This window comes from Artibeus jamaicensis, unplaced genomic scaffold, assembly GCF_021234435.1.
Source record: "Artibeus jamaicensis isolate MK-2021 breed Jamaican fruit bat unplaced genomic scaffold, CSHL_Jam_final contig_354, whole genome shotgun sequence".
Lineage (NCBI taxonomy): Eukaryota > Metazoa > Chordata > Mammalia > Chiroptera > Phyllostomidae > Artibeus > Artibeus jamaicensis.
The window spans coordinates 44,491,684-44,514,554 of NW_026521803.1; the positions used below are offsets into that span (position 1 = coordinate 44,491,684).

General features: G+C 52.2%; 1 protein-coding gene across 6 annotated transcripts in view; it reads right to left on the reverse strand.

The window, feature by feature from the left end:
• Positions 1–9,600: 9,600 nt before the first annotated feature.
• Positions 9,601–22,871, reverse strand: part of FBXO15 (F-box protein 15) — a 33,692-nt gene continuing 20,421 nt past the window's right edge. For 5 of the 6 annotated variants that reach the window (XM_053664364.1, XM_053664362.1, XM_053664361.1 and 2 more), the window contains 2 exons: positions 12,681–12,805; positions 9,601–9,988 (listed from right to left, as the gene is read on the reverse strand). In XM_053664364.1, coding sequence (XP_053520339.1) covers positions 9,719–9,988; positions 12,681–12,805 — 395 coding nt within the window. In that variant the 3' untranslated portion in view covers positions 9,601–9,718. The remainder of the gene's footprint in view (positions 9,989–12,680; positions 12,806–22,871) is intronic. The other variant, XM_053664363.1, reaches the window with a different exon arrangement.

Here is a 22,871-nt window from a genome sequence, read left to right on the forward strand (position 1 = left end):
ACCCTTGAGCTAATATCATTCTGCTCCACTTCCTACAGCTACAGGGTAAGTCTTGAAAGCCTCCCTAAATTCTTCTTCAAACCAACTTCTTTTTTAGACTCATGGATTTCCATATGGCTTGTTTTCTCTCTTTTTTTTTGCCAGTAGATTGCAATGCTACTAAATTTTTAGTTTAATTTATTGAGAACTGACACTTAGGGTAAGTCCTCCCTTCTGTGAAAATGGCAACTCTATTTAATTATGTTTTCATTAATGACTTTTTAGAAAGTTCTGAGTTTTCTCCATAGAGGCCTTACATGTCCTTCGTTAGGTTTGTTCCCAAGGACTGTGGAGTTGTTTTTGTTTGGCAATTACCAATAACACATTGTCTAATTAAACTTTCTGATTGTTGATTTTTTTTTAAGGAATTAAATTGATTTTTACACAGATTTTTTTCCAGCAGCCTTTTTAAAGTCTCAAATTTTCATAATTTTCCAGTGGGTGAGTTTGGGCTTTTGACATAAAAAGTGAAATCATTTGCAAAAACCAGTTAGTAACTCCATTTTAATCCTTATTCACATTTCCTGTCTTAGTGACCTGCCTTGGGTCTCCATCCAAAACACCAACATGAAGTTCACAAACAAAATCAAGCACCGAGGAACGCACACTTAGATTAAAACATGAAGAAAACTAAGGATGTGAACACCTAAAAGTTGGGAGAGGGGCCCTCTTTGGGGAAAACGGGGTGTTTTCACCACAAAGGACGCGAGGACTTGGGGCTAGTGGGTACATTGGGAAGGGGTGACGCAGGGTTTTAAGTCCCAGTGACTCGTCCCTCCGTACATTTTTCCTTTGTGCAACTTTTCTACACATATTAAAAGCTACAGCTTTTAAGAGATTTTTAAATTGTTTCAAAACAGAGATCATTCTCTTCTCCATATGCTCTAGAACAGTTGGTAAAATATTAACATTATTAGTCTTCAAATATAAAGTAAAATATCAGCTTTCAATTCTTTGTACTTGGTGGGGTGTTTCTTAATATATGGGTATTTGATTTTCTTTTGATTTATAGAAATTATTAATTTCTATAGAAAAATAAAGGTTCCCATGTTCCATTTCTTATTGAACCAGTTTTTGTCATATTTTTCTTAAAAAGTTTTAATTTCATTTTCCAAAACAGCTGAGTTCATATTTGAGGGTGATTTTTGTTTTCTTCTTTGTACTCTTTTGTACTTTCAAAATGTCTTACAAAAAGCATATGTTACTGTTATGATCCATCATAATCTAAGAAGTCCATTTCAATTTTCAGAGGAAAAAAGTAAGGCCCCCGGGGCTTCTCGGAATGTGAGGCAGCCCCCGTGGGCAAAGGTGTGCCCCAGACGTGGGGTGAGCACACTACCATCCCAGTGGTCACACTCGTTCACAAGGCCCCACCACCCGTGGGAGTGGAGGTGGCGCTGCCTCCCTGTGCGCCTCAGTCTCTCGGTCTGAAAACGAGGTGTTTCCCTGTTTCCATGGCCACCGGCTGTTGGCATCGTCTGGCTACTGGAATGACATTTTTGTCCACATACTTTGAAAGGCCGCTCCCCTCGATGTAAAGCAAGTAGACGAAGCTGTTTTCACCAAACCTGAGTATTCTGAGAGAGTGTGGGGATGGGCTGTATTAGGAAAATTGTTTCATTTACTTTAAAGCTGGGGTCCTCTGTTTTCTCCACGGTTTTATCCCAGGTTCTTCCAGGTTCTTTCCTCCCTTTTTCTCCCTGCTGGACAACCTCAATTTTGCAAAGTGAAAATCAAGCCATATTGCAAGGCCTACAGCATCCTGTTGACCAGCCTGACGCCACCTCCCTGCCCCTAGGACACAGAGCGCTGGCCTGGGCAAGCTTCAGGAACTGTTCTGTCAGTCAGTGGGGACATCTGCTCACCTTTGGGTACACAGCACCCAGGACAGTGCCTTGCACTGAATGAGTGCACAGTGAGTTTTCGATGAATTTCATTCTTGGGGTCGTTCACAGAGGGGACAGATTTCCTATCCATGATTTAGAATGAGTGCCATGAAGTAGGAGCACGAACTTGCAACTTCATGGTCAAGTATTAGCTGCAGCTCAAGGAGAAAGTTCACGTCTAAACGCCAGAGCTGCTGCTGAAGTTGAGACAAGGAGTTGAAGTTCATCTACTCCTTGATAATCTCACCACTTTCACGGAGTCCGGCATATTTTAAGGAGATGAAGCTAATGTTCTGTATTCTACACAAGAAGCCATATTCAACTCCTGATATGGAACCAAGTTTCAAGCCTTAATACAGAAAATTAAGGAAAGAATTTTCCCACACAGCTCAGTCATCTGCAGACTGAGAAGCGGCACTCCACACACAGAACTCGGGCTCTCTTGTTGCTATTAGGTTTGCACAGTAAATCAGAGAGATTAAAATGCATGGTCACACTGCCTAATTTAATAACGCCCTTGAGGAACAAATGTGAATGGTAGCATCAATCCATGAGATTACATACTCTCTCTGCCTCCAGAATAAATCATTTAACTGCTTCCTAAAATCAGTGTGGAAGGTTTTCCACTGACGACCTCCATGAAACCAAGTTTTGCCATCAGGGGACCACTTCTTACAGATAGCTTTGAGAATGTTTTTTTAAAATTGTTATAAAGGTACATAACTATCTCCTTGTGAGAGAGAGAAGAGCCCACGGTTCACGACGGGCATCGTGGGGCCGTGGGAAGCAGAACCATCAGCAGAGCCGTTTGGGAGGGTGGCTTCAGAAACCCGTTTCTCTTGCATGACCAACCATTCTTTCCACGTCAGCAGAATGAACAACAGGACAAATCAGCCAGTCGGCTGTGGTACAGGGGCCAACAGCATCTTATTACAAGAACAAAGGGTCCCGTTCTGGCAAAAGTACGAGGCCGATGAATCTGTAGGCAGATACCACTTAGTATCTAATTCCATGGCAACCGCACTTTCTGGTGCCCCAGTCAACTGCGAGAGGTCAGCATGGGTCGGAGAAGCACAAAAACCAGGGGCAACAGAGGACGCCTTGGGGGTGGGGGGTGGAACGGAACTAAGAGACTGGATCACGTTCACTGCAGGCTCCATAGTCTAGTTACTTCAGAGTTTAACAGGGGAGTTAATGCAACTGCAACCTGAACTCCACAGTTTTAAATGCTCGAGCGCATGATAGGTCCATTAACAGACATACAACTAAAACCCAGTCACGTTTACCTGCTTTTCCTTCTGGCCCCTGATATTAAAGGAAGTTCTGCTTAGCTTAACAGCACACTACAGATAAGAAGCCCTTGACATTTAGTCGATACAGAATGTTTTGCCCACCATGTTGACCCCGAGGATGTTTGGACTACTTATCAATAACATTTTCCTCGGAATTACAGCAACTAAATGCCGTTAAATCGACAGTCCTCTGAACAGTGTTCTAGACCGCGTGAGCAAACTGCCTGCAGTCTCTCATTTTCATCAGAACCAATCCCTTTCCGTGTACATGTCACAACACAAATTTGTTCATTGATTTCTTTTTTGGTCTTCATTAACTTTTACAAATTAACATTTTGCCACGAGCATTTTCCTAGGCACCCGTTACTTCCTCCAAGTCTCATGTTCTTCTGTGAAGTTTCCGTCACCACCCCTCTTGTTTTGGGGTTACTAGTTCCACGAAGTCTAAATGTTCCTAGTGACGCACACAGTGGAATCACTGCAGCTGAGACAGCAGAGTCCTGAGATTCGCCTTTATCCATTGCATCGTGTACGTCCGTGTGTTAGGTAAGGCTTCCCCTTTGTTTTTCTCCGGGTTAGTCTTCCACGACTGATGGAACCTTCTAAGTAGACGCCACATGGGCTCTTCAGGTAATGTGTTGAGACCTGCTTCAGTTTACTCTTTAAAGACAACGAAGGTGGGGCAGGTAGAGTGAGACTTAGTGCATTTCCAGTGAGGGAACTAAAAGTGATGACTCACATTTTTCTGAGAAAGAGCCATGTACAATAGGAGCAGGTACTGGACCAGGCTGGAGAGGAAGACTCCAGCAAGAGTTACCGAAGAGGGAGGACGTGCCTGCAACAAGGGGGCCGAGCCGAGCGCCCACCCGAGGGGCCGGCGCACAGAAGTATTCCCCACACTGCCTTCTCACTGTAACTGCGGCAAAGGCATTTAACCCGAGACCTACCTCCTTCCGTTCTGAAGTGCGCAGTACGACATTGTTAACGATGGGCACGGTGGGGTACGGCAGATCTCTGAAGCTGCTTCGCCTCCTACCTGCAACTTCCCGGCCGTGGGCATCACCTCCCACCGCCCCTCCTCCAGGTCCTGGCAGCCACTACTCTGCTGGTTCTACGAGCTTGACTATTTGAGGTCCCCCACTAAGTGGGATCAAGCAGTACTTGTCCCCCTGGGACTGGCTTGTTTCACTCAGCCTGTCCTGAAGGCTCAGCCACGCTGTCCGTACAGCAGGACTTTTTTTTTTTTTTGAGGCTGAATACTATTTTATCACATGTATACACCCTGTTTTCATCTTCCATTCATCTCTGGATGGACATGAGGCTGTCTCCATATCTGGGCTATTGAATGATGCTGCAGTGAACATAGGGTACAGATATCTCTTCGTGATCCTGACTTCAATTTTGAATAATACCCAGAATTGAAGCTGCTGGCTCACACCGTAGTTCTAGTTTTCATTTTTGAGGAACCTCCACGTTCTTTTCCACAGTGGCTGCACCATTTTCCGTTCCCACTCACAGGGCTTCCCTCCCCGCCGCATCCTCAACAATACTTATCTTTCAGGTTTTTCTGTAACAGGCACCCTAACACGTGTGAAGCGACTCCTCTCTGGGGTCTGATTTGCACTTCCCTGATCAGTGAGGCGGAGCATCTTTTCATGCATCTACGGGCTGTGTGTATGTCTCCTTTGGGGAAATGTCTAGGAAGCCTTCTGCCCATTTTTTAAATGAAGATTCCTGGTTTACTGCTGTTGAGCTGCAGGGTGCCCACACTGTCTCCCAGAAGCTTTCTGACTTTGCTTCTCTCATTTAGGTCTGTAATCTGCCTGGGAGGTGTCTCTGGGTGTGGGGTGAGGTGGCTACTGCAGAACTGTCCCCGGATACCCATCAAAGCCACCTTCCTCCCGCAGTCCTGACACCCGCTTTATCCTAAAGCACGTGTCTGACAAGTGAGTCTGCTTCTGAGCTCTGAACCGCTCCATTCACCAGTGGGTTCCTTTCTGGCACCAGAGTCTTCCCCTCGATGGAGCAGGCCCTGCCTCCTCGGCCAGCCTGGGCTCCCTACGTCGGTCTGCACCAGTGCCTCTGATTGCAGGCACAGCCCTTCCCAGCGGTGTTAGCCGTTAGGCAGAATTGGCTCTGTCCCACTTCTGACCATGTTTGTTTACACTGTGCTAACTGAACTCCTCGACAAGGATTTCTCTCAGAACAGCCCTGTCCCCTCCACAGGGTGTGGAGCCGGACACACGCAACCATCAGGACACTGGTTCAGGCTACCAGATGTGCGCCTCGGGCCACTTCCCCTCTCGGAGCCCCAGGGCCCCACGGTGAAACGCTGTTATCACACTGTCTTCCCCGAGGGTTACCGGAGGTTCTAAAAGCCACAGGGATAGCTTTGTGCACAGTGCCTGGCACTCAGTAAATGCCCAATCTTAAAAATTCAAGTTACTGCTTCTTGGTGAATTTCTCACTTTGTCTCCAGCCACCATTAAGCCAGGGAGAGGTCACAGGCACCTCGTCTGCAGTCTCCGGGCACTTTTCTGAGTTAGACACATAAACGTCAATGTGTCTTTTACACCCATTTCACGGTGACTCAGTCATATGACATGTCAACCAGTGAACACACACTTGCCTTTTGGGCAATTCCCAAGTTCACTTTCTTACCCCAAAAGGCCAGAAGGTCAAGTGAGAGGTGAAATGAAGACTCTTAAAAATCTCGGAAGGTGTGCTCAGCCCTGCTCATCATTTTTGGAACTGGGACCTCACTGGGAACCCCAGAAATGATGGAGGTGGGAACCCAAGGCTCCGCCCAAGTTCTCTCAGGTCTCGTGTTTTACAGAAAGCCGGGCCTGTAGCTATTGCGTCCAGTGGCGTCCAGACCAGCCTTTTCTGCCCCAACCTTCCCGGCAGCCTGCTGGACCTCACAGCATCCAGCAGCTCTGAACCCAGGGCCCTGCCCCTCTCCGCAGCTGCTCCCACTTCTCCAGGTGCCCTGGTGTCCCTGCTGTCCCACCAACTCTGCTGTGTTCCCTCCCTCCCGCAGCCTGGCTTCCCACCGGGGACCCCTGCAGCCACGCTTGTCTAGAAAATCCAGGTGTTCTTCATCGAGGCCACAAAAGGACAGAAAAACGTCCAGTGCTGGAGCCGAACACCCGGTCAGTCTGCACGCACGGTCCCCTGCCACCCACAGGAGCCACACTGGTGCAACCAGTTTCCTTCATCACGGGCCTTGGAAAACCATTTCGCACAGGGCGAGTTTCTCACAGGAAGGTTTTCTCTCTGCAGCAGTTGTAATCATCAGACTCCCAAAACGTCAGTAAGAAACGACCACCAGGTCAGGCGTGAAAACCGTCTCTGCGAGGGCTGGTCAGACCTCCGAGCTGGCTTTAAATCGGGTGAGGGTTTGCACCTGGAGCACGAGGGGTATAAAGACGTCCCCGCCTTCTCCCCTGAGGTCGGCGTGCGTCCCTGCACTGTATACTTGTCCATCAAGTCCGTGACAAAGAGCTTGCACCTGCTACTTTCTTGGAACGATTCAGCCCCGAGAGCCAGCACCGAGTCGAGACCCCTCCGGAGGCTCGAGCCGCCCGGCACTGCCATTCCTCCTGATTCACAGACAAAAGGCTGGTGAACCCTCTCAGACAAAGGAGTGTGGCTGGTCGATGCTTCTGTTTCGTGCATCCGACCACTTAATTTCAATCCAAACAGCACTAGGGTGGTCGGGCCTGACCAGGGGCCATCGTTTATATTATGATCTCTGAACACTAAGACACAGAGAACTAATACCGTGTCCTCATTCTAAGCACTGACAGTGTCTCCCAGTCCCCACGGTCGGATCCCACAACCGTGCCTGGGGTGAAGCAGGGAGGTGGGTGGGGCATGGTCTGCATGGCCCAGGTGGGGTGAGGGACAGCCTGGTGAGGGGGCGCCGAGGGCCGCTGTGCGGAGCGGTGGCTGTCATGTGGTTGGTTTGGGTTGGGGAATTTTCAAAGGCTGTCTTGAGCCAGTCTTGAGGCCAGAGGCAGGCCAGCCCCGTTCCTGAGCCCACAGCCCACCCTACACCCTGGCGGTCTTCTGCCCTCTGGGGCTGGCCTGTGCCGGCTCCAATGACCAGGGCACCAGCACCCCACCAAGGAAGGACAGCCCCTACGCCAGGAGCCCATGGGGTTATTCACCTTTCTTAATCCAGGGGCACCTTTCAAAACTTAGGCTGCCCCACCCCGCCGGCCACCCAGCAGGTGCGTGTGCAGCTCCATCTTGCTGTCACCGTCCCCCAGACCAAGCCCCTGCGTGGCCCTCCTCTCCATTGTCTGTCATCCATCCCAGGGTCAGTATGTCATGTCCTGGCACAACGAATATACGCAGTGGCCAACTGTGACGTTTCTGGGCCCGAGTGAAGTGAGGAGGCTGTGCACTCAGGAGCGGAGCCACCGAGGCAGGTGTGGGGGCCCTGGCAGAGGGGCAAGGGACCCCTAGTGGCAGAGCCGGTGACCTCGGCGAGTCAGAGCCCAGAGAGGAGGAGAGGCACCTGGCGAGGTGCGGACAACAGAGACTCGCTGGAGGAGCTGCCTTTTTGGGCTCCTCCCCATGCACTTACTACTCTTTTCTTTGTGATCATAAGCACTTTGAGGCAAGATATTCTGAGACTGTGCAATACCTTATTTTTCACCACACCTTCACCCACAGATCTTAGTGCCCATGCACGGTTCTGGCCTGAAACTAGTTATTACTGTTTTGCCCAATGATGAAGATGGACAGGTTTTTGAAAATGAAAATGCGTAACTTCAGAGGCTTTAGGGGAGGGTGTGAACCGCTGCCTGGAGGTCTCTCCCACCTGCCGCCAGTCAGTCCAGGTCTTTGAAACACAGTAAGGCCTTTCTGTTCCGTTCGGTCTGGAGCTGACCTCCTGCTGGGAGGGCCCCGCTGAGCAATTACAACAGACACTATATGGCCCTCAAAGCAGAAACTGTTATTGGCCCTTAATAGAAAGTTTGCCAATCCCTGCGTTTGAGAAAATACTGCATTTATAAAACAAGTGCAGAATGTGCTCTCAGAAACTAAAAAGAGAATTCTAATAAAGTAATTAGAATGATTTCCATCTCAGAGATGAAAGTCACAGAAGAGAAGAGGCTGGAGAGGATCAAGCCAGAAAGAATGGGCTGATTAGCAAAAGCTACAGAAAAAAGAGAGAAAATACTGACAGATTTAAAAAGAATCCGAAACTCCAGTACACGAGTTTTTAGAGTAAACGAGCCATAATGAATGGAAAAGACCTATTCCAATGCACATCATTTTGGAATTTCCAAATACCAAGAAAGAAGAAGAACTCGAACGGCCTCCGGAGAAAGGAGACAGAGAACAGATCGTGCACGAGGGAGGGGCCAGCACAGCGCTTCGCACACCTTGGCGACACCGGGATAAACACTCCCCAGAAGAGCCTTCCAAGTTCTCAGAGAAAACACTTTCATGCTGCGATATGTACTCACCCGGAAGGGGCGGAGCCCTGCGCATGCTCTTTGACGACGGTGAAAACAGCTGGGCCCTGTGCTCTCCGTCCCCAGGGCTCTGCCCAAGATCAGGGGGCAGGAGGCGGGGGCAGCGTCTACCACCAGAGTCTCCTGCTGCCGGATTCCAGCTCTTCATGCTGCACACTTGCCACACACACGTCTCCAAGAGAAACAACCAGGTCCTTCCACAGGAGGAGGAGGAGGAGAGGCAGAGAGGAAGGGCGTTGGCGAGCGAGCCCAGTGGGAGCAGCACCGCATTTCCAAAGTGCTTCCAAGAATAACTGCAAGTTGGAGGTGAAGACAGAACCAAACATGCATCGAGAAAGTCCAAACCAAATGCAGAACAGAGCCCCTGGAGACCACGCGCACACACAGGGCGCCTCTGAGTGAGTCCCGAGGGTCCTTCAGGTCTCGCAGCCTCTCTGCCGAGCACGGGCTCCAGGCTCACCCGCCGCCTCCTTCCCGAGTCCGAGTCCGACCTGCTCTGCAGCACTTTGCCCCCTGAAGCAAGGCCGTTCCTTCTGAGGACTTAAGACACGCCTCCCCCCTGGGAGGTGGGCTGTTTTGCTCCGTTTTATTGGGCACGAAGGTGGCTGCTGATGCCGCAAGTGCAGCACATTTTCATTGCGATCGCCCCCCACGCGGCTCCCACTTAAATAGCTCCTCTCGTCCGGCTCCAACCTACCCATTCAACACGTGTGTGTGCACGTGGTTCACGGGCTGAACCACAGTTTCTTGCTTTTACACTCTAATGGCAGAAGAGAAGTAAATATCTCTTCTCTTGACTTCAGGACCTCTCTCATCAGGATGTGCTATTTTATTGTTTTTAAAACTTAACCCTTGAAATTCTAACGTTAAAATGACCCAACAATCATGATCTCTAATGTGAAATAAGGAGGCATCGAGCAGACCACTGTTTTATTGTAACTTCCAACACCAAGAACCAATCTGGCTGACTCAGAATAAAACACATATCCGTCCACCCTCCTGCCAGAGGTCAGTAGTGCGTCCCGAACCAGCGGTTGATCTTCGCCAGGCTGAGGCGCAGCTCCAGGCCAACGATGAAGTGCTCCCCCGTCTCCTCGATCCGCGCCAGGTCCATGTGCACCGCACCCGCCGCGTCCTCGTAGTCGATGCAGGACGTGGGCCCCGTGGAGCCGGGACCGTCACGGGGGCCGGGAGACGCTCGCATGCAAACTGGGGAACTGAAACACCAAAAGGGTTTCCCATATTCATCCAAAAGAGTTACGTCCATTATAGAACAACTCTACAAAATAAGCACAAATATTTGTAAGTGTGAGGATGACGTGGCCAATTCGACCTGGCTGTGGGGTCTAACTGATGAGTGTATGAACGTGTAAGTGAAGCGAACAAGAGTTACGTGGAAGAGGAGGGAGAAGAGAACAAACCCCAGGGACCTTTAACTCCTGGGCACAGCTGGGTGCGAGGGGGGTGCCAGCCCGAGTCACGAGGGTGGGGCGGTCTGTCCCTCACCACACCTGCACCCCCGCACATGCCACTGGGTGAAGGAGCGAGACCAGGGGGCCCTGGTGGTGCCCCCGGTGAGCAGTCAAGCACCTCGCAGGGAAGAAGAGGCGGAAGAAGCACAAGGCCACCTGAGCACGAGCTGGGGTCTGCAGGTGGGAGTGAGGGGGAAGGGCTCGGAGCCCCTCCGCCCCGCCCCTGCACAGAAGAGGATGGTTTGGGGAGGAGAACCGCGTGGAGCTCAGACGTGCTGGTCCTTCAGAGCCTCCTCCACACCTCCCTCCACTCCCTCTCTCTGCCTCTCTCCTCGAGAGCACCGTGTCCGCACCCTCTCCGGAATCGGTGCACGCCCACGAGCACTCGCAGGACTCGCCCTGCAGCAGCACGCAGGACCCGGCCTGTGCTGATGGGCCCCCCTCACCTGCTCCCGGTCACAGTGGACCCTGCCGGGCGCACAGCACTTCAGTGCATGGGAACGGCACAGCCCCTCACACATCCTCACCTGTAATCACCCATTTCGCTCCTTGAACCTGATTTCTTAAAGCACATTTCATAGTTTCGGTACTGAACCTCTGACTTTTGCTCCTTAGCCGCTCTGAGAACAGTTGTCTCAACAAGAACCCAAAAGTATAAGCAGCACAGAGCCAACCGGCCCCATGTACCTGCAGGCGCCAGGGAGAGGCAGCGAGCTCCCTCCTCCTCCTCCCAAACGAAGCCCCACTAAGGGAAGGCTTTCTAGGGACGACCCTCGGACTGTCCGAGGACAGGCGCCTCATCCCTGACTGGAAGAACGGGAACTCCTGTGCCCCCGTCAAGTTGCTGGGCTAGAAACCTATACGTGTGTATCACACAGGGTTAGGGAGCTACAGAGCCACCGCCTGGAGCTCATTCTGAAGCCTCACCCGCGGAGCGGCTGTAAGAGGGGTCTGTCACTGCCCTCACCACTGACACGCTGTTTGGGACGGTCCAGTAGGCCACTGGGCCTCCTCACACCCCATCCCACTGGAGACCATGTGCTCAAGGATCAGGGCTGGGCGAGGCCGGCTGTCTACACGAGGACCGCAATTCCCGCTGGACCAGGTAACTGCTCATCCCACTGTCGGGGACCAGAACGGGTGGGACGGTGGGCTTTATGTCTGCTTTACGTCCGCCTTTCCTGGCCCTCCAAGTCTCTTTTGATCTTGGTATTTTATTTTGGTGCATATATTTAAGACCAATCTAAAGTCTGGTCTGTGGCCTTTAACGTTCTTTAGCTTGTGACAGCCAGTCTCCGAAACACATCCTTGCACCAAGCAGCCAGGGGCCCCGGGGACAGCAGAGCTTCCCGATACACCCTGACCACGTCCTCCTCCTCCTCACGACTCTCTTCGTAGCATGCACTCTTCTCCAGCTGACTTTATTGCAGGTTTAGCGAATGGAACACATGCGGAGTACACAGTGTGTGTTAACTGGCTGTTCCCATTGACTATTAGTAGCAAGTTTTTAGAGAGTCAAAAGTTGTACGTGGATTTTCAACTGCACGGCGGGGCGGGGCAGGGGGAGAATACGATCAGCATCCTTAACCTCTGCCTTGTTCAAGGGCCTGCTGTATTTGATGGTAATTATGTCTTTTAATGCCCAATGATAAGATACTGCTCTTGCTCTCTGTCCTCACCACTCACAGCTCTCACAAGGTGTCCACACAAGTATGGCTGAACAAAGCCTTATACTGGGGCCCTCTGCACTCAGAGGGGACCGATTCCCCGGAGTGTGAAAACCCAGTTCGTCCTACAGAACAAAGCCTTGTACTGGGCCCCTCTGCACTCAGAGGGGACCAACTCCCCAGAGTGTGAAAACCCAGTTCGTCCCACAGAACAAAGCTGGAGGGTCATGCAAATCCAGGGCAGCCACGGGCCCAAGACCCACAAAAAACCACAGAACTAGGTTGGAGCATCCATCCTCCAGTCCCCCCCACTTCCCCCTCCTCCCTTTCTTCTCCCTCCCGCCCCCTTCTCTGCCAGTTCCCGGACACTAGATGAACTCTCCCGTCCATGTGGCCAAGTTTTGATAGTGACATGAATTGATTTAACTGCTCAAGGAAACAGCCGTGTCCCGAAAGTCATAACTGAAATAAATGTGGAATTGGTGGATGACTAATTAAGGCATTTTGAGAAAACGCTATTTGCCTGGTCCGACGGACAGCACCAGTCTGTCTCCGCAGAACAAACAGAAGGGCTGTGGGGGGGGGGGGGGCGGCCCCACTCGGCACAGCAGCAGCAGGACCCCCGCCCCCCTCCACTCCCGGTGGCATGGAAGGTGCTCGGGAAGCAGCGATAAACGTGCCAACTGCCTAGCAGCGGCTAAGGGACGTGCACAAGCTCTGGCCACCAGAATCACAAACCCCGGACCCGGACAGCAGCATCGTACGTACACATCAGCAGACAAGTCTTATCGTACAGAGACCAGGTTATCTTAGAAAGAGAAACGGCAATCACCTTCACGCAGCCATCGACGACGTCGGTTCTCCAGCAGAGGCCGACTTCCCCGACCAGAGGCAGGTGCTCCACGCTGTTCTGAAGATGTATCACCACGAGCTTCACGTGGCCATTTTCAATGCATCCTGGAAAGAGGAGAATTGTCCATCACCATATGCAGAAGGAGAACTCAAGACCTGAGGTCTGCTGCCGCCCCAAGGGCCTCCCCACTGAGCCCCAGAGCCCGAGGGAGGGGGCCCCGGCTCTGCTCATCCCGGCGTCCAGCTTGCAGCGGGCAGTGCGCCTGCACCCCAGGGACGGAGAGCAAGTGGGCGCTCTGAAAAAGCGGGGGCGATGACTGGGGGGAACCTGGACCCCCTGTCACCAACGGAGAGGCAGCTAAGGAGGCAAAGGTTCTCCTGACCTGACGAAGCCGACAGGGGCAGAGACAAAAAACCAGGACTGAGGAAGCTACAGATGCAGAAACGGCCCGGCTAGGACATGGACTGGGGGACAAGAAGGGACACGCCGGGGAAGTGAGGGCTCGGAGAGGGGGTGAACGTGGACACGCACGTGAAATGAACACCGCCACACACGCTCCAAATATGTGAACATCCTTGTCCACACTCCCCGGCAGCCGAGTGAACCGGAGGCCCTGCCCTCCTCTGACCGGCGCAAAGCGAATGGAGAGCAGCCCGGCCACCAAGGGCCCATCACATGCCGTGCACACACAGGTTCCGCCCCCCAAGGTCCTGTGGTCAGGGAGCCTGCAGCACCCCGAGCTCCAAGCACCCACCCACTTCCTTCCCACCCGAGAAGCGGCCGCAGCATGAGCAGCATGGCAGCCGCTTCCCTCGATGAGTGGCTTCTTCAGAGAGGCGCACCTGGGCAAAGGTGAGGTGGGAGTCACGGGGCAGAGCAGCAGGAAGAAGAATGGACAGGAGCACCTGTTCTTTGGCCCTCGGCTGGCGATTCCACAGAACAAAACCGAAGCCCTGTTGTAGAAATTCTACGTGGTGTTCTCACTCGGGTCGGGCCCAAACACTGAGACCAGTGCTCCACCAGCAGCCTCTTCTGTGACACAACAGGGCGCTGTTAGTGGCAGGTCTGGCTGGAGCAGAGCATCAGGCCCGCAGGAGGGCGCTGTTGGCCCAGACGACGCTGCCGAGGCCTGGTCTTGCTTCTGGCCCAAGGACAGAGGCTGCTGAGTCATTAGAAGGAACTGTGCATCCTCTCCTCCTGCCCCAGTGAATGCCAAGTGACACTGTCCTTCCCGGGCAAGTTCCACTGTCACCCAGGCAGAGGTGGAGGGAAGCAGGGAGGGGCTCTGCAGAGCGAGGCTTCAGTGGAGGCGGGATAATGACCATGAATGCACCAGATGTGGCTGGACTCTGTTCCGTTTTCCTGCCCAGCAGTGCACGCAAGCAAGGGACCTCCAGCTGGTATGGCTGGATGTGCTGGGCAGAAAGCGGGACTTCATTTTCCATGTGGCTTGTCCTCAGGACACTGCTGAAAATGGACCCCGAAGGACAGCAGCCAATAGCACCTGAGCGACGATGTCTGAGCTAATGAGCGTGACGTCCCTGCAGGAAGTGAGGACTGATGTTCCTGTGTCGCTGCCAGACCACCCCCTCCATCGCAAATGCTGCCGGGTCCGCAGGGTCCCCCAGGGCCAGTGTGGCCTCGGGATCCACGAGCGTAGCAAGTGACGCTCTCCCTGCATGAGAACAGTCTGCACACAGAAGGCCCGTGTGGAAGTGTGTGTGCTGACGACGGGCGGTGTTTTCAGTGCTTACCGTACACCGACCATTGTGCTTAAAAGATGACTTCAAAAGAACACCGAAAAATAACACTGTTAATTAGGTATTGCAGTTTTCTGAATCGGCAGGTAAGAAACCATACAAAGAGAGGTTAGCAGTACCTTGCCCAAGGTCATACTGCTGGTGAGTGGCAAAGGCAGGATTCAAACCTTGTTCCGCATCTTTAGTCCATGAGATGATAGATCCAAACACACACAAAAAGGGGAAACAATCGCCTATTAGTGTAAATACTAGCTGAGAGTCTACAATGTGGATTAAATCTTCACGAAGCGCTGCTTCGTATTACTGCCCACTGAGAAAAGTCTACAAACCAGCAGACGGAGTAAATGGACAGCATTCGTGGTTGCCCAGAGTGCTTGGCAGTTTCTCTGTGGGCAACTCCCACACTCACTCTCGCCCATCCCCCAATTACCAGGTTGTCAGTGACCTTGGTCCCGTCACTGTGAGCTAACATGCCCTCCATTGAATTCCTGTGTCCCCGACGTCACTCGGAATAAACCCTAACCCTAACCTAACAGTGAGACCACCCCCCAAAGGCAGGGCAATGCCACCCGCAGCTCACCGACTGGACTTCCAGTGACAGGCACTGACCAGGACGGCCTTGGGGTCGTGAAGCCCTCGTTCCAGACCCCGCCCGGCCACTCGCCAGCTGTGTAACCATAGCTGAGCTCCAAGCTGAGTCAAATAAGGATGCAAACAGAAAGTGCTTTGTAAAGCTTTGTGAAGATTAATGGAACTAATAATAAATACTGACATTTCAGGGTAGATTATTATGTCAAAATAATTCAATAAGAAAAGAAAGTCTTTTCACAAATGGTGCAAAAAACAATCTGCTATTCATATGGGAAAAGGGAACGGACCTCAGCCTTTACCTCATACGTCACACAAAAATGATTTAGGATGGACCACAGACCTGAATGTAAAAGCTAAAACCGTCACACATCTGGAGGACAAGAAAGAATACCTCTGTAGCCTAGGGTAGGAAAAGTTTTAAGACAGAAAAAAAGAAAACGATAACCACCAAATTTAAAAAAAAAAACGATAAATTAGACTTCATCAAAATAAAAAATTTCTGATCATTAAAAGACATCATTAACAACATGAATCTGTAAGCTATAGACTGAGTCTGGAAAAGTATGGATATTTAGAATACAGAAAGAACCCCTAAAACCTAGAACAAAGAAACAAACAACTCATCATTTTTTACAAAGGCGGACAACTTAAGACACACTTTAAAAAGGATACAGCAAATGACTAATAAGCACAGGGAAAAGCACTCAGCATTACTGGCCATTGGAAAACGCACATCGCAGCCACCGGGAGCTCCCAGCACACAGGAGAACAGCTACAACTCAAGACTAAGGACACGGAACAAGGTCGGATGCAGAGCAACCAGAACATTCAGACACTGATGAGGAATGTAAAACGGTGCCACCATGCTAATAAACTAGTCTGACATTCTCATGCATAAAAAACTGGTAACTTGTAATACATAAACTTACCCTAAGACCTAACAGTTCCAAGCCCTGAGCATTTAACCAAGAGAAATGAAAACACATGTCCACCAAAAAAAACTTTTGCCACAATTCTACGGCAGCTTCATTGGCAACAGCCCTGAGCAGAAAACCACCGGAACTCCCAGTCTGTTGGCAGGAAAACGGGGAGGCCCACTGTGGCACACATTAGCAGACCACCACTCCTCGGTGAGCTGGCATGACTGACAACACTACAGGACAGACGGAACTCAAAGGTATTTTGCTGGAAGAAAAAAATCTGGACGCGAAGCCACACAGTAGAAGACTCCAGAAACAAGAGTATGATGCATTGTGCCTGGCCAGTGGGGCTCAGTCAGTTGGAGCATCGTCCTGTAAAGCAAAGGGCTGTGGGTTTGATTCCCGGTCAGGGCACATGCCTGGGTTGCAGGTCTGGTCCCCAGTTGGGGTGTGTCTGAGAAGGAACCGATGTTTCTCTCCCCCTCCCCTCCCCTCTCCCTAAGCTCAGTGAGCATGTCCTCGGGCGCTGGCAGCACCTCCGACCTACACTGACCTCTTCCTGCCTGAACCCTGCTGCCCACACGGTGACCCTGATTATACTGAGCTGTCTCTGCACATGGGACCTGGCTCCTCGGGGAACCCACAGTCTTCAGGAAGCAAGGTCCCGCCTTCCGGGGGCATCACGGTACTTCCAATAACAGGTCCCACTGCTCCGCAATGATTAGAGGCCATCTTCCTTCTTTTTTTTTTTTTTTACTCTTTTTAAAAATATATTTTATTATGCCATTACAGCTGTCCCATTTCCCCCCTTCATTCCCCTCCACCCTGCACACCCCCTCCCTCCTACATTCCCTCCTTTAGTTCATGTCCATGTGTCTTAAGTTCTTTAGCTTCTACATTTCCCATACTATTCTTGCCCTCCCCCTGTCTATTTTCTGCCTGCCACCTATGCTACTTATTCTCTGTACCTTCCCCCCACTTCTCCACCACTCCCCTGTTGTTAACCCTCCATGTGATCTCCATTTCTGTGGTTCTGTTCCTGTTCTAGTTGTTTCCTTAGTTTGTTTTTATTTTAGGTGTGGCTGTTAGTAATTGTGAGTTTGCTGTCATTTTAGTATACATGTTTTTATCTTTTCTTAGATAAGTCCCTTTAACATTTTATATAATAAGAGCTTGGTGATGATGAACTTCTTGAACTTGACCTTATCTGAGAAGAGCTTTATCTACCCTTCCATTCTAAATGAAAGCTTTGCTGGATAGAGCAATCTTGGATGTAGGTCCTTGCCTTTCATGACTTGGAATACCTCTTTCCAGCCCCTTCTTGCCTGTAAGGTCTCTTTTGAGAAATCTTCTTGCCTCACAGACAGAACAGAGGAAAGGCGGGAAGCAAACAGTGTGGGGAGGAGAGACTGACAGACATGGTGAGTGGTTTTCCGAGGGCAAATGGAAGAAGAGGCAGAATCACCGGACGCAGGGAAGACAGAGCACAGGGCAACTACGCAGAAAAACCAACGAGGGGAACTGAGTGCGATGGGACCCCAGCCCACCATCTGAGGTCAGTCACACCCAAGTCAACGCAGCCAACAGCAGCAGCAGCAGCAGCTCTCGGGCGTACGTGTAAATCTCGGGCAAAGAGGTCGGGAGACCCTATAAACTCAAAATACGTGCCAGAGTAGGAACAGGTGAAAGCTGCAGAGTCCGATGCTGCAGAGGAATAATGAGTAACAAGACGGTGTAATAATTAGGGCCTAATGATCACATGGGGTCGCAGTAACTCTTAAGGACAGGAAATCGTTAGTGCCTCCCCCCACACCCCCCCCATTTCCTTTCGGTCTCTAACGCGAACCTCCCGCAGGCCTGTGCAGGTTTTCTCTCTTTCTCAGCCAGTTGTGTTCAGAGACTGTCACCCCCGCACCCCCGATCTACGTGCAACCTGACCAGCTGGACGTGCTCGCAGACGCGGACCAGGGGCTGTCGAGAGAGAGGCCTCCGAGCCCAGGAGGGCAGAGCTCCCTCTTCCGCGTTTGTTACATGAGTGGCCAGGGCCCGGTGAACTGCAGGGACAGGCACACAGAGCGCCCCCCCCACCCCGGCCTCCAGGGGACGCGCCTCCCCAGCCCAGGCCCCCGGTCTCTCCAGCCAGAGGGTCTGCTTCTTTCATTAACTGGGCTCCCAACAGGCCACGTTTGCTGCTCATGTTGTGCCTCGTATCCGTGACAATTAACCTGATTTTAAAGAGAACAAAGTATACACGTAGACTCTTTAAAAACGCACTTCTCATTATCAACAGTGTTTGAAAAGTGCCTTTTCTGTTATGTATTGAAAGGTTCAGATTGCTATTTTCACAAAACTTAGTTTGATTTCCCATGCATGAATTCGGGCCAATTTTCTGTCAGTCTAGTCCGTCTGAGTATACATTATTTTCTCCTAGTCTAGCCCTCCCTAAGGCATCTAAGGGGGAGAGTGTGTTATATTTGTTGTGGGCTCCGCGACGCCTGTCCTGCTTCTCTCCCAGCGTTCCTGAGGAGACACATCCAGGTCAGCCCTGAGACTCAGGTGGTACTTGGAAGCCAGGCTCAGATGTGCAGACTCCTGTTCACCTAGCCACAGGGCAGAGTCAGGGCTGAGTTCACGGCCAAGGAGCCAAGGGGATGGCCATGAGACTGGGGGTCGGGGGAGGGCTACTCTTGGGACATGCACTTGTAATTCTCCCCAAGGAACTGCTGACCATTCAAGAAGTCGGAGAGGCCACCGCACGGTGAGCAGTGCTGTGGTGCTCGGTGGGAGGGGCCCCAGAACAAGGAAAGGAGCTGGGGGGGGGGGTGCTGCAGAGGGTGAGATGCAGCACAGCCAGGACAGTGAAGCAGGAAGGAGGCAAAGAACCAGCACCAGGAGGAGGAGCTCTAGCCCTTCAGCAGGAGTAAAGGCGCAGTGGGGGGCAGAGTGGTGGGAAGCTGGGGGTCTGAGACGCGGCTCTGAGCTCAGCGAGCTGGAGACCCAGGGCCTCGCACCAGCGGACACCAGCAGGGCAGGCTCGGGAAACCCATTCCTCGGCTTCCTCGTCAGCCTGATCTTCCTCATGCCGCTCATTTTAAGCAAGAGATTCTATTTCCACAACCACCTTAATAAGTATCTGTGAAAGTCGTATATCTTATTTAAATAAAATACTTGAAAACGAAAATCCAAACAAAGTAAGAAACTCATGTCCTTCCTTTTAAATGATTAGAAGAGTCCAAATCACCAAAGAGACAGAACCAATCTCAATTTGAGGTCACATCGGAAACAGAAGTCAGAGTCCAGAGACTCAAGAGAAGATGACAGGGCTCCCCCAACAATCTTCAGAGCCACACACCCCCACGCGGTCACATGTCCCGTGTCACGACGGAGCCAGCCTCAGATGCACAGCCTGTGAGCCACCAGGCCCCTGGCTCACTGCTCTGCCACTGCCACCGCGGTGGAATCCCTAGTGACGTCCGACGAGGGGCCACGCAGCCCTCCACCCCACGCTGAGCACGGCCACCCCAATGAGCTCTGACAGAGGGGGCGGGGCTCTGGGTCTGGGTGCCGTCATCTGTGGCTCCCAATGGGCCACCAGGTGCACAAAGCAGGAAAAACGCACCGACAACCACAGATGGGATCACCCATCCGATGGCTCTCGGCCATCGCCCCCCAGACAGGGTCCCCCCGCTTTCCTGGGTGGTAAATGCTTGGAGAGCACACACTGACTGAGGAACACAGAAGGGACGAGTGTCCAGAAGCAAAGGGGACACAGCAGACTCCAAAAATACACCTATTTTTGGAGTCAGTAAATATGAGGTAACACACCACAAACACCTAAAACAAACAACAGAAACATTGAAAGAACTTCTGAAAAAGAGGCCAGACGGGCGTATCCGCTGCAGAAGCGCGAACAAGCCGCCATCTGGCAGGAAAGGAAGTTCCTGGGACACAGGCTTCGTTCGTCCCCTCGTCACTGACTGTGGTGCCGTCATCAGCGAGTGGTATTTACTATGCAATCAGTACTTCGGCGAGAAACGCACTGCAAAAACTCTACAGGCTATAAAATCTAACCAACAGCAGAGACGTAATCTAAGAGAACTTTCTCACGCTGGTGACGCGGAAATGAAGCCTCCACGAGCAGAGAAAGGCGCAGGGCTTACGGAGGGAACGGCTCTCCCGGCTCCGGTAATGCAGAGTCCAAAACCCTAAACAAAAACCTACCGATTCCTTCCGAACTAATGGCAGATCTAATACAAATCTGATCGAAATGCAAGTGAGATATTTCTAAATCTAACCAAATTATCATCAAATACATCCAAAAGAATAAGTGGAAAAAATAAAACAGCGCAAGGATGAAGATAATGAGGAAGGCTTTGATACAAGTTCATTAGTAAGAAACTACATGGCAGGGGAGAGACCTCTGTTCTCAAAACAAAACACACAAGTAAAGCTTGAACGCGCTGCCGGGTGGGGACACTCGGAGCAGGGTCCTGGCCCTCGGCAGAGAGAGCCCCACAGGGAAGGGCACCAGACCCAGGCTGGACGTCACTTTCACATTAATGACACGAAGCATGGGATTAATCAAAGATTTACATCCAACTCGCAAAACCTGTGAGGGAACCAACGCAACACAGACCAAACCGCATGGCCAAAGACGAAATGAAAAAAAGTATCTGCAGAGGATGGAACTCCTGTGAGTCCAGTGACCACTTAAAGCAACGGGATGCATCCAACAGAAACAGACAGGAATCCGCTAGAACGGAAACGTGAAAGTCAGGACAGGGCGGCAACACCGGTGAAGGCACTCTGGACTGCCTGGCCTTCACCTGCCCGGAGCCCTGCGAGGTAGGTCCTGGTGTCACCGCGTTCTCCAAGCAAGGACACTGTGGGCCCAGGGCCACACACCCTGCAAGACACGGCACTGAAGCTGGACCCCCACGAAGATGTCCCCTACACAGCTGACCATGGCCACTCTGATAACCATAAGCCTCGCAATGTTCAATTCAAAGACACGTGTGAACTTAAAGTGATGTCACTTCCACCTGTCAAATCATCGGACATTTTCAGAGCAATGCCCATAGTGACAGGGCCACAGCCACGAGGAACAGAAGCTGGCCTGCCCTGCGCTCGGAGAACAGGCCGGGCAGTCAGGATGCAACCAAACACTGTGATGTCACATCACACGGCTCTTCCAAACCAGATTTCCGGGGACTGGCTAGCAACCGGGGAGAATGCGTGCTGCGTGCGTGGGAGAGGGAGAGGCAGACCTTGTGCACACAGCGTGGCGCACGGATACGCGCGGCCGAAACAGACACGGTGTTGTCCCTGCGTGGCTCTCACACGCTCCTTCACAAATGTCTGCTCGTCCAGAAGTTCCAACCACGTAACAGGACGTTCGGGTTTAAGTGCATTTTTGTAACAGCGCAGATAAAAGCTGAATAGTGGCAGCAGCTCACTGGGTCACTCAAACCTGTATCCTGAGCGTCCTCTCCCTCCCAGGCCTGGTAACGGCCAAACAAGCCACCCCGTGCGGAACTCATCCCATCAGCTTCTGACAACTGGTAAGGACTAGCTTGACACAAGCAGCAGAACACACACATTCCTCCGAACTTCTATTGCTGGTCGCCTTTCAAGCTCTATCCACACGCCAAGGCCGGGAGGACTCCCCACCTCCAGGTGCCCGAGGGCCTCCCTGCAGAAGATGGTGCGCAGGGCCAGCCCCTCTGTTCTCGGAAGGCCTGCGGGCCAGCTGCCTGGCCCGTGTCCGGAACCTCGGACCCTCTCGGACTGGTAAGCGTGGCGCACTGCACCTGAACGGTTTATACCGCAGTGTGACCTTTGCGGAACATCTCTTTCCTTCTGGGGAGTCTGAAAGTATGGTGGTGCCGGGCAGAGGGTGCCCAAGTGACCTTCTCAGGTAGATAACGTGTCACACGAGTTCTCGCATCTCTTCGGGGAATACGCAATTCACGCGACTCCACGGGGACAGGGCTCCTGAGAGCTCACCCCCCACCGCCTCCGGCATCGCCCACGCACCTCCCCCCTCTGCTGAGCTTGCTCAGTGCCCTGTCACTGAATGAACTGTAGCCACAGACACCACTGCATCCCGAGTCCTGTGTGACCTCCTGGCGGCTCGCTGAGCCTGGCACTGCTCTGGGGACCCAAGGCCGCAGTGGGTCCACATGTCCCAAAGAACAGAAAACGAAGTGCGTGTCGGCAGCCCTACCACGGGGAAAGCGTCCCTCCGTTTTCATTTACCAGGTGGACGAGGTGCTCCTTCGGCACCTCCTGCCTGTTCATCCCCCCCTTCTCCTGCCTCATGAATTCAGTTCAGGTGACGAGACGTGTCTTCACCTGTGTGTCCCCTTGGCTTCCCTTCAGTGACAACACTCAGAGCAGCAGGAGGCAGACATGCAGATTCGGGGACACAAGTTCTTCTTGGAAAAGATCAGCAGGGTCCTTCTACGGAAACTGTTAATGCTGCCTGGACTGGTCAGAGCGGCAGAACGGTGAAAATACACAGAGGAGCGTCCCGGGTCGAGGGGGAGGAGGACGAAGGTCGGAGGAGGAGGAAGAGTCGAACGCCCTTCGGGGAGAGGGCAGGGCAAGGAGCCTTGCATTCACTGCAGGCCGGGTCCAGCGGAGATGCCTGTCCCTGGACACAGCAGCTGCATGAAGGGGACACTGTGGGGGGCTCACAGAGCTGTAAGCAAATGAGGACCTGGGCTCCCCGGCCGCCACGCCAGGCCTGCTCTCTGCCGGCAGGGCCACGTGGGTGACCCCAGCCGGACCTGCCAGGGCCCCAGGTGGACGCTTATCCCCGCTGACTCAGCTCGGCCTTCTCCCCGTCCTCAGAGCCCTCCCCCCGGGCTGTCCCCCGACACTGGGCACGGCCCCTA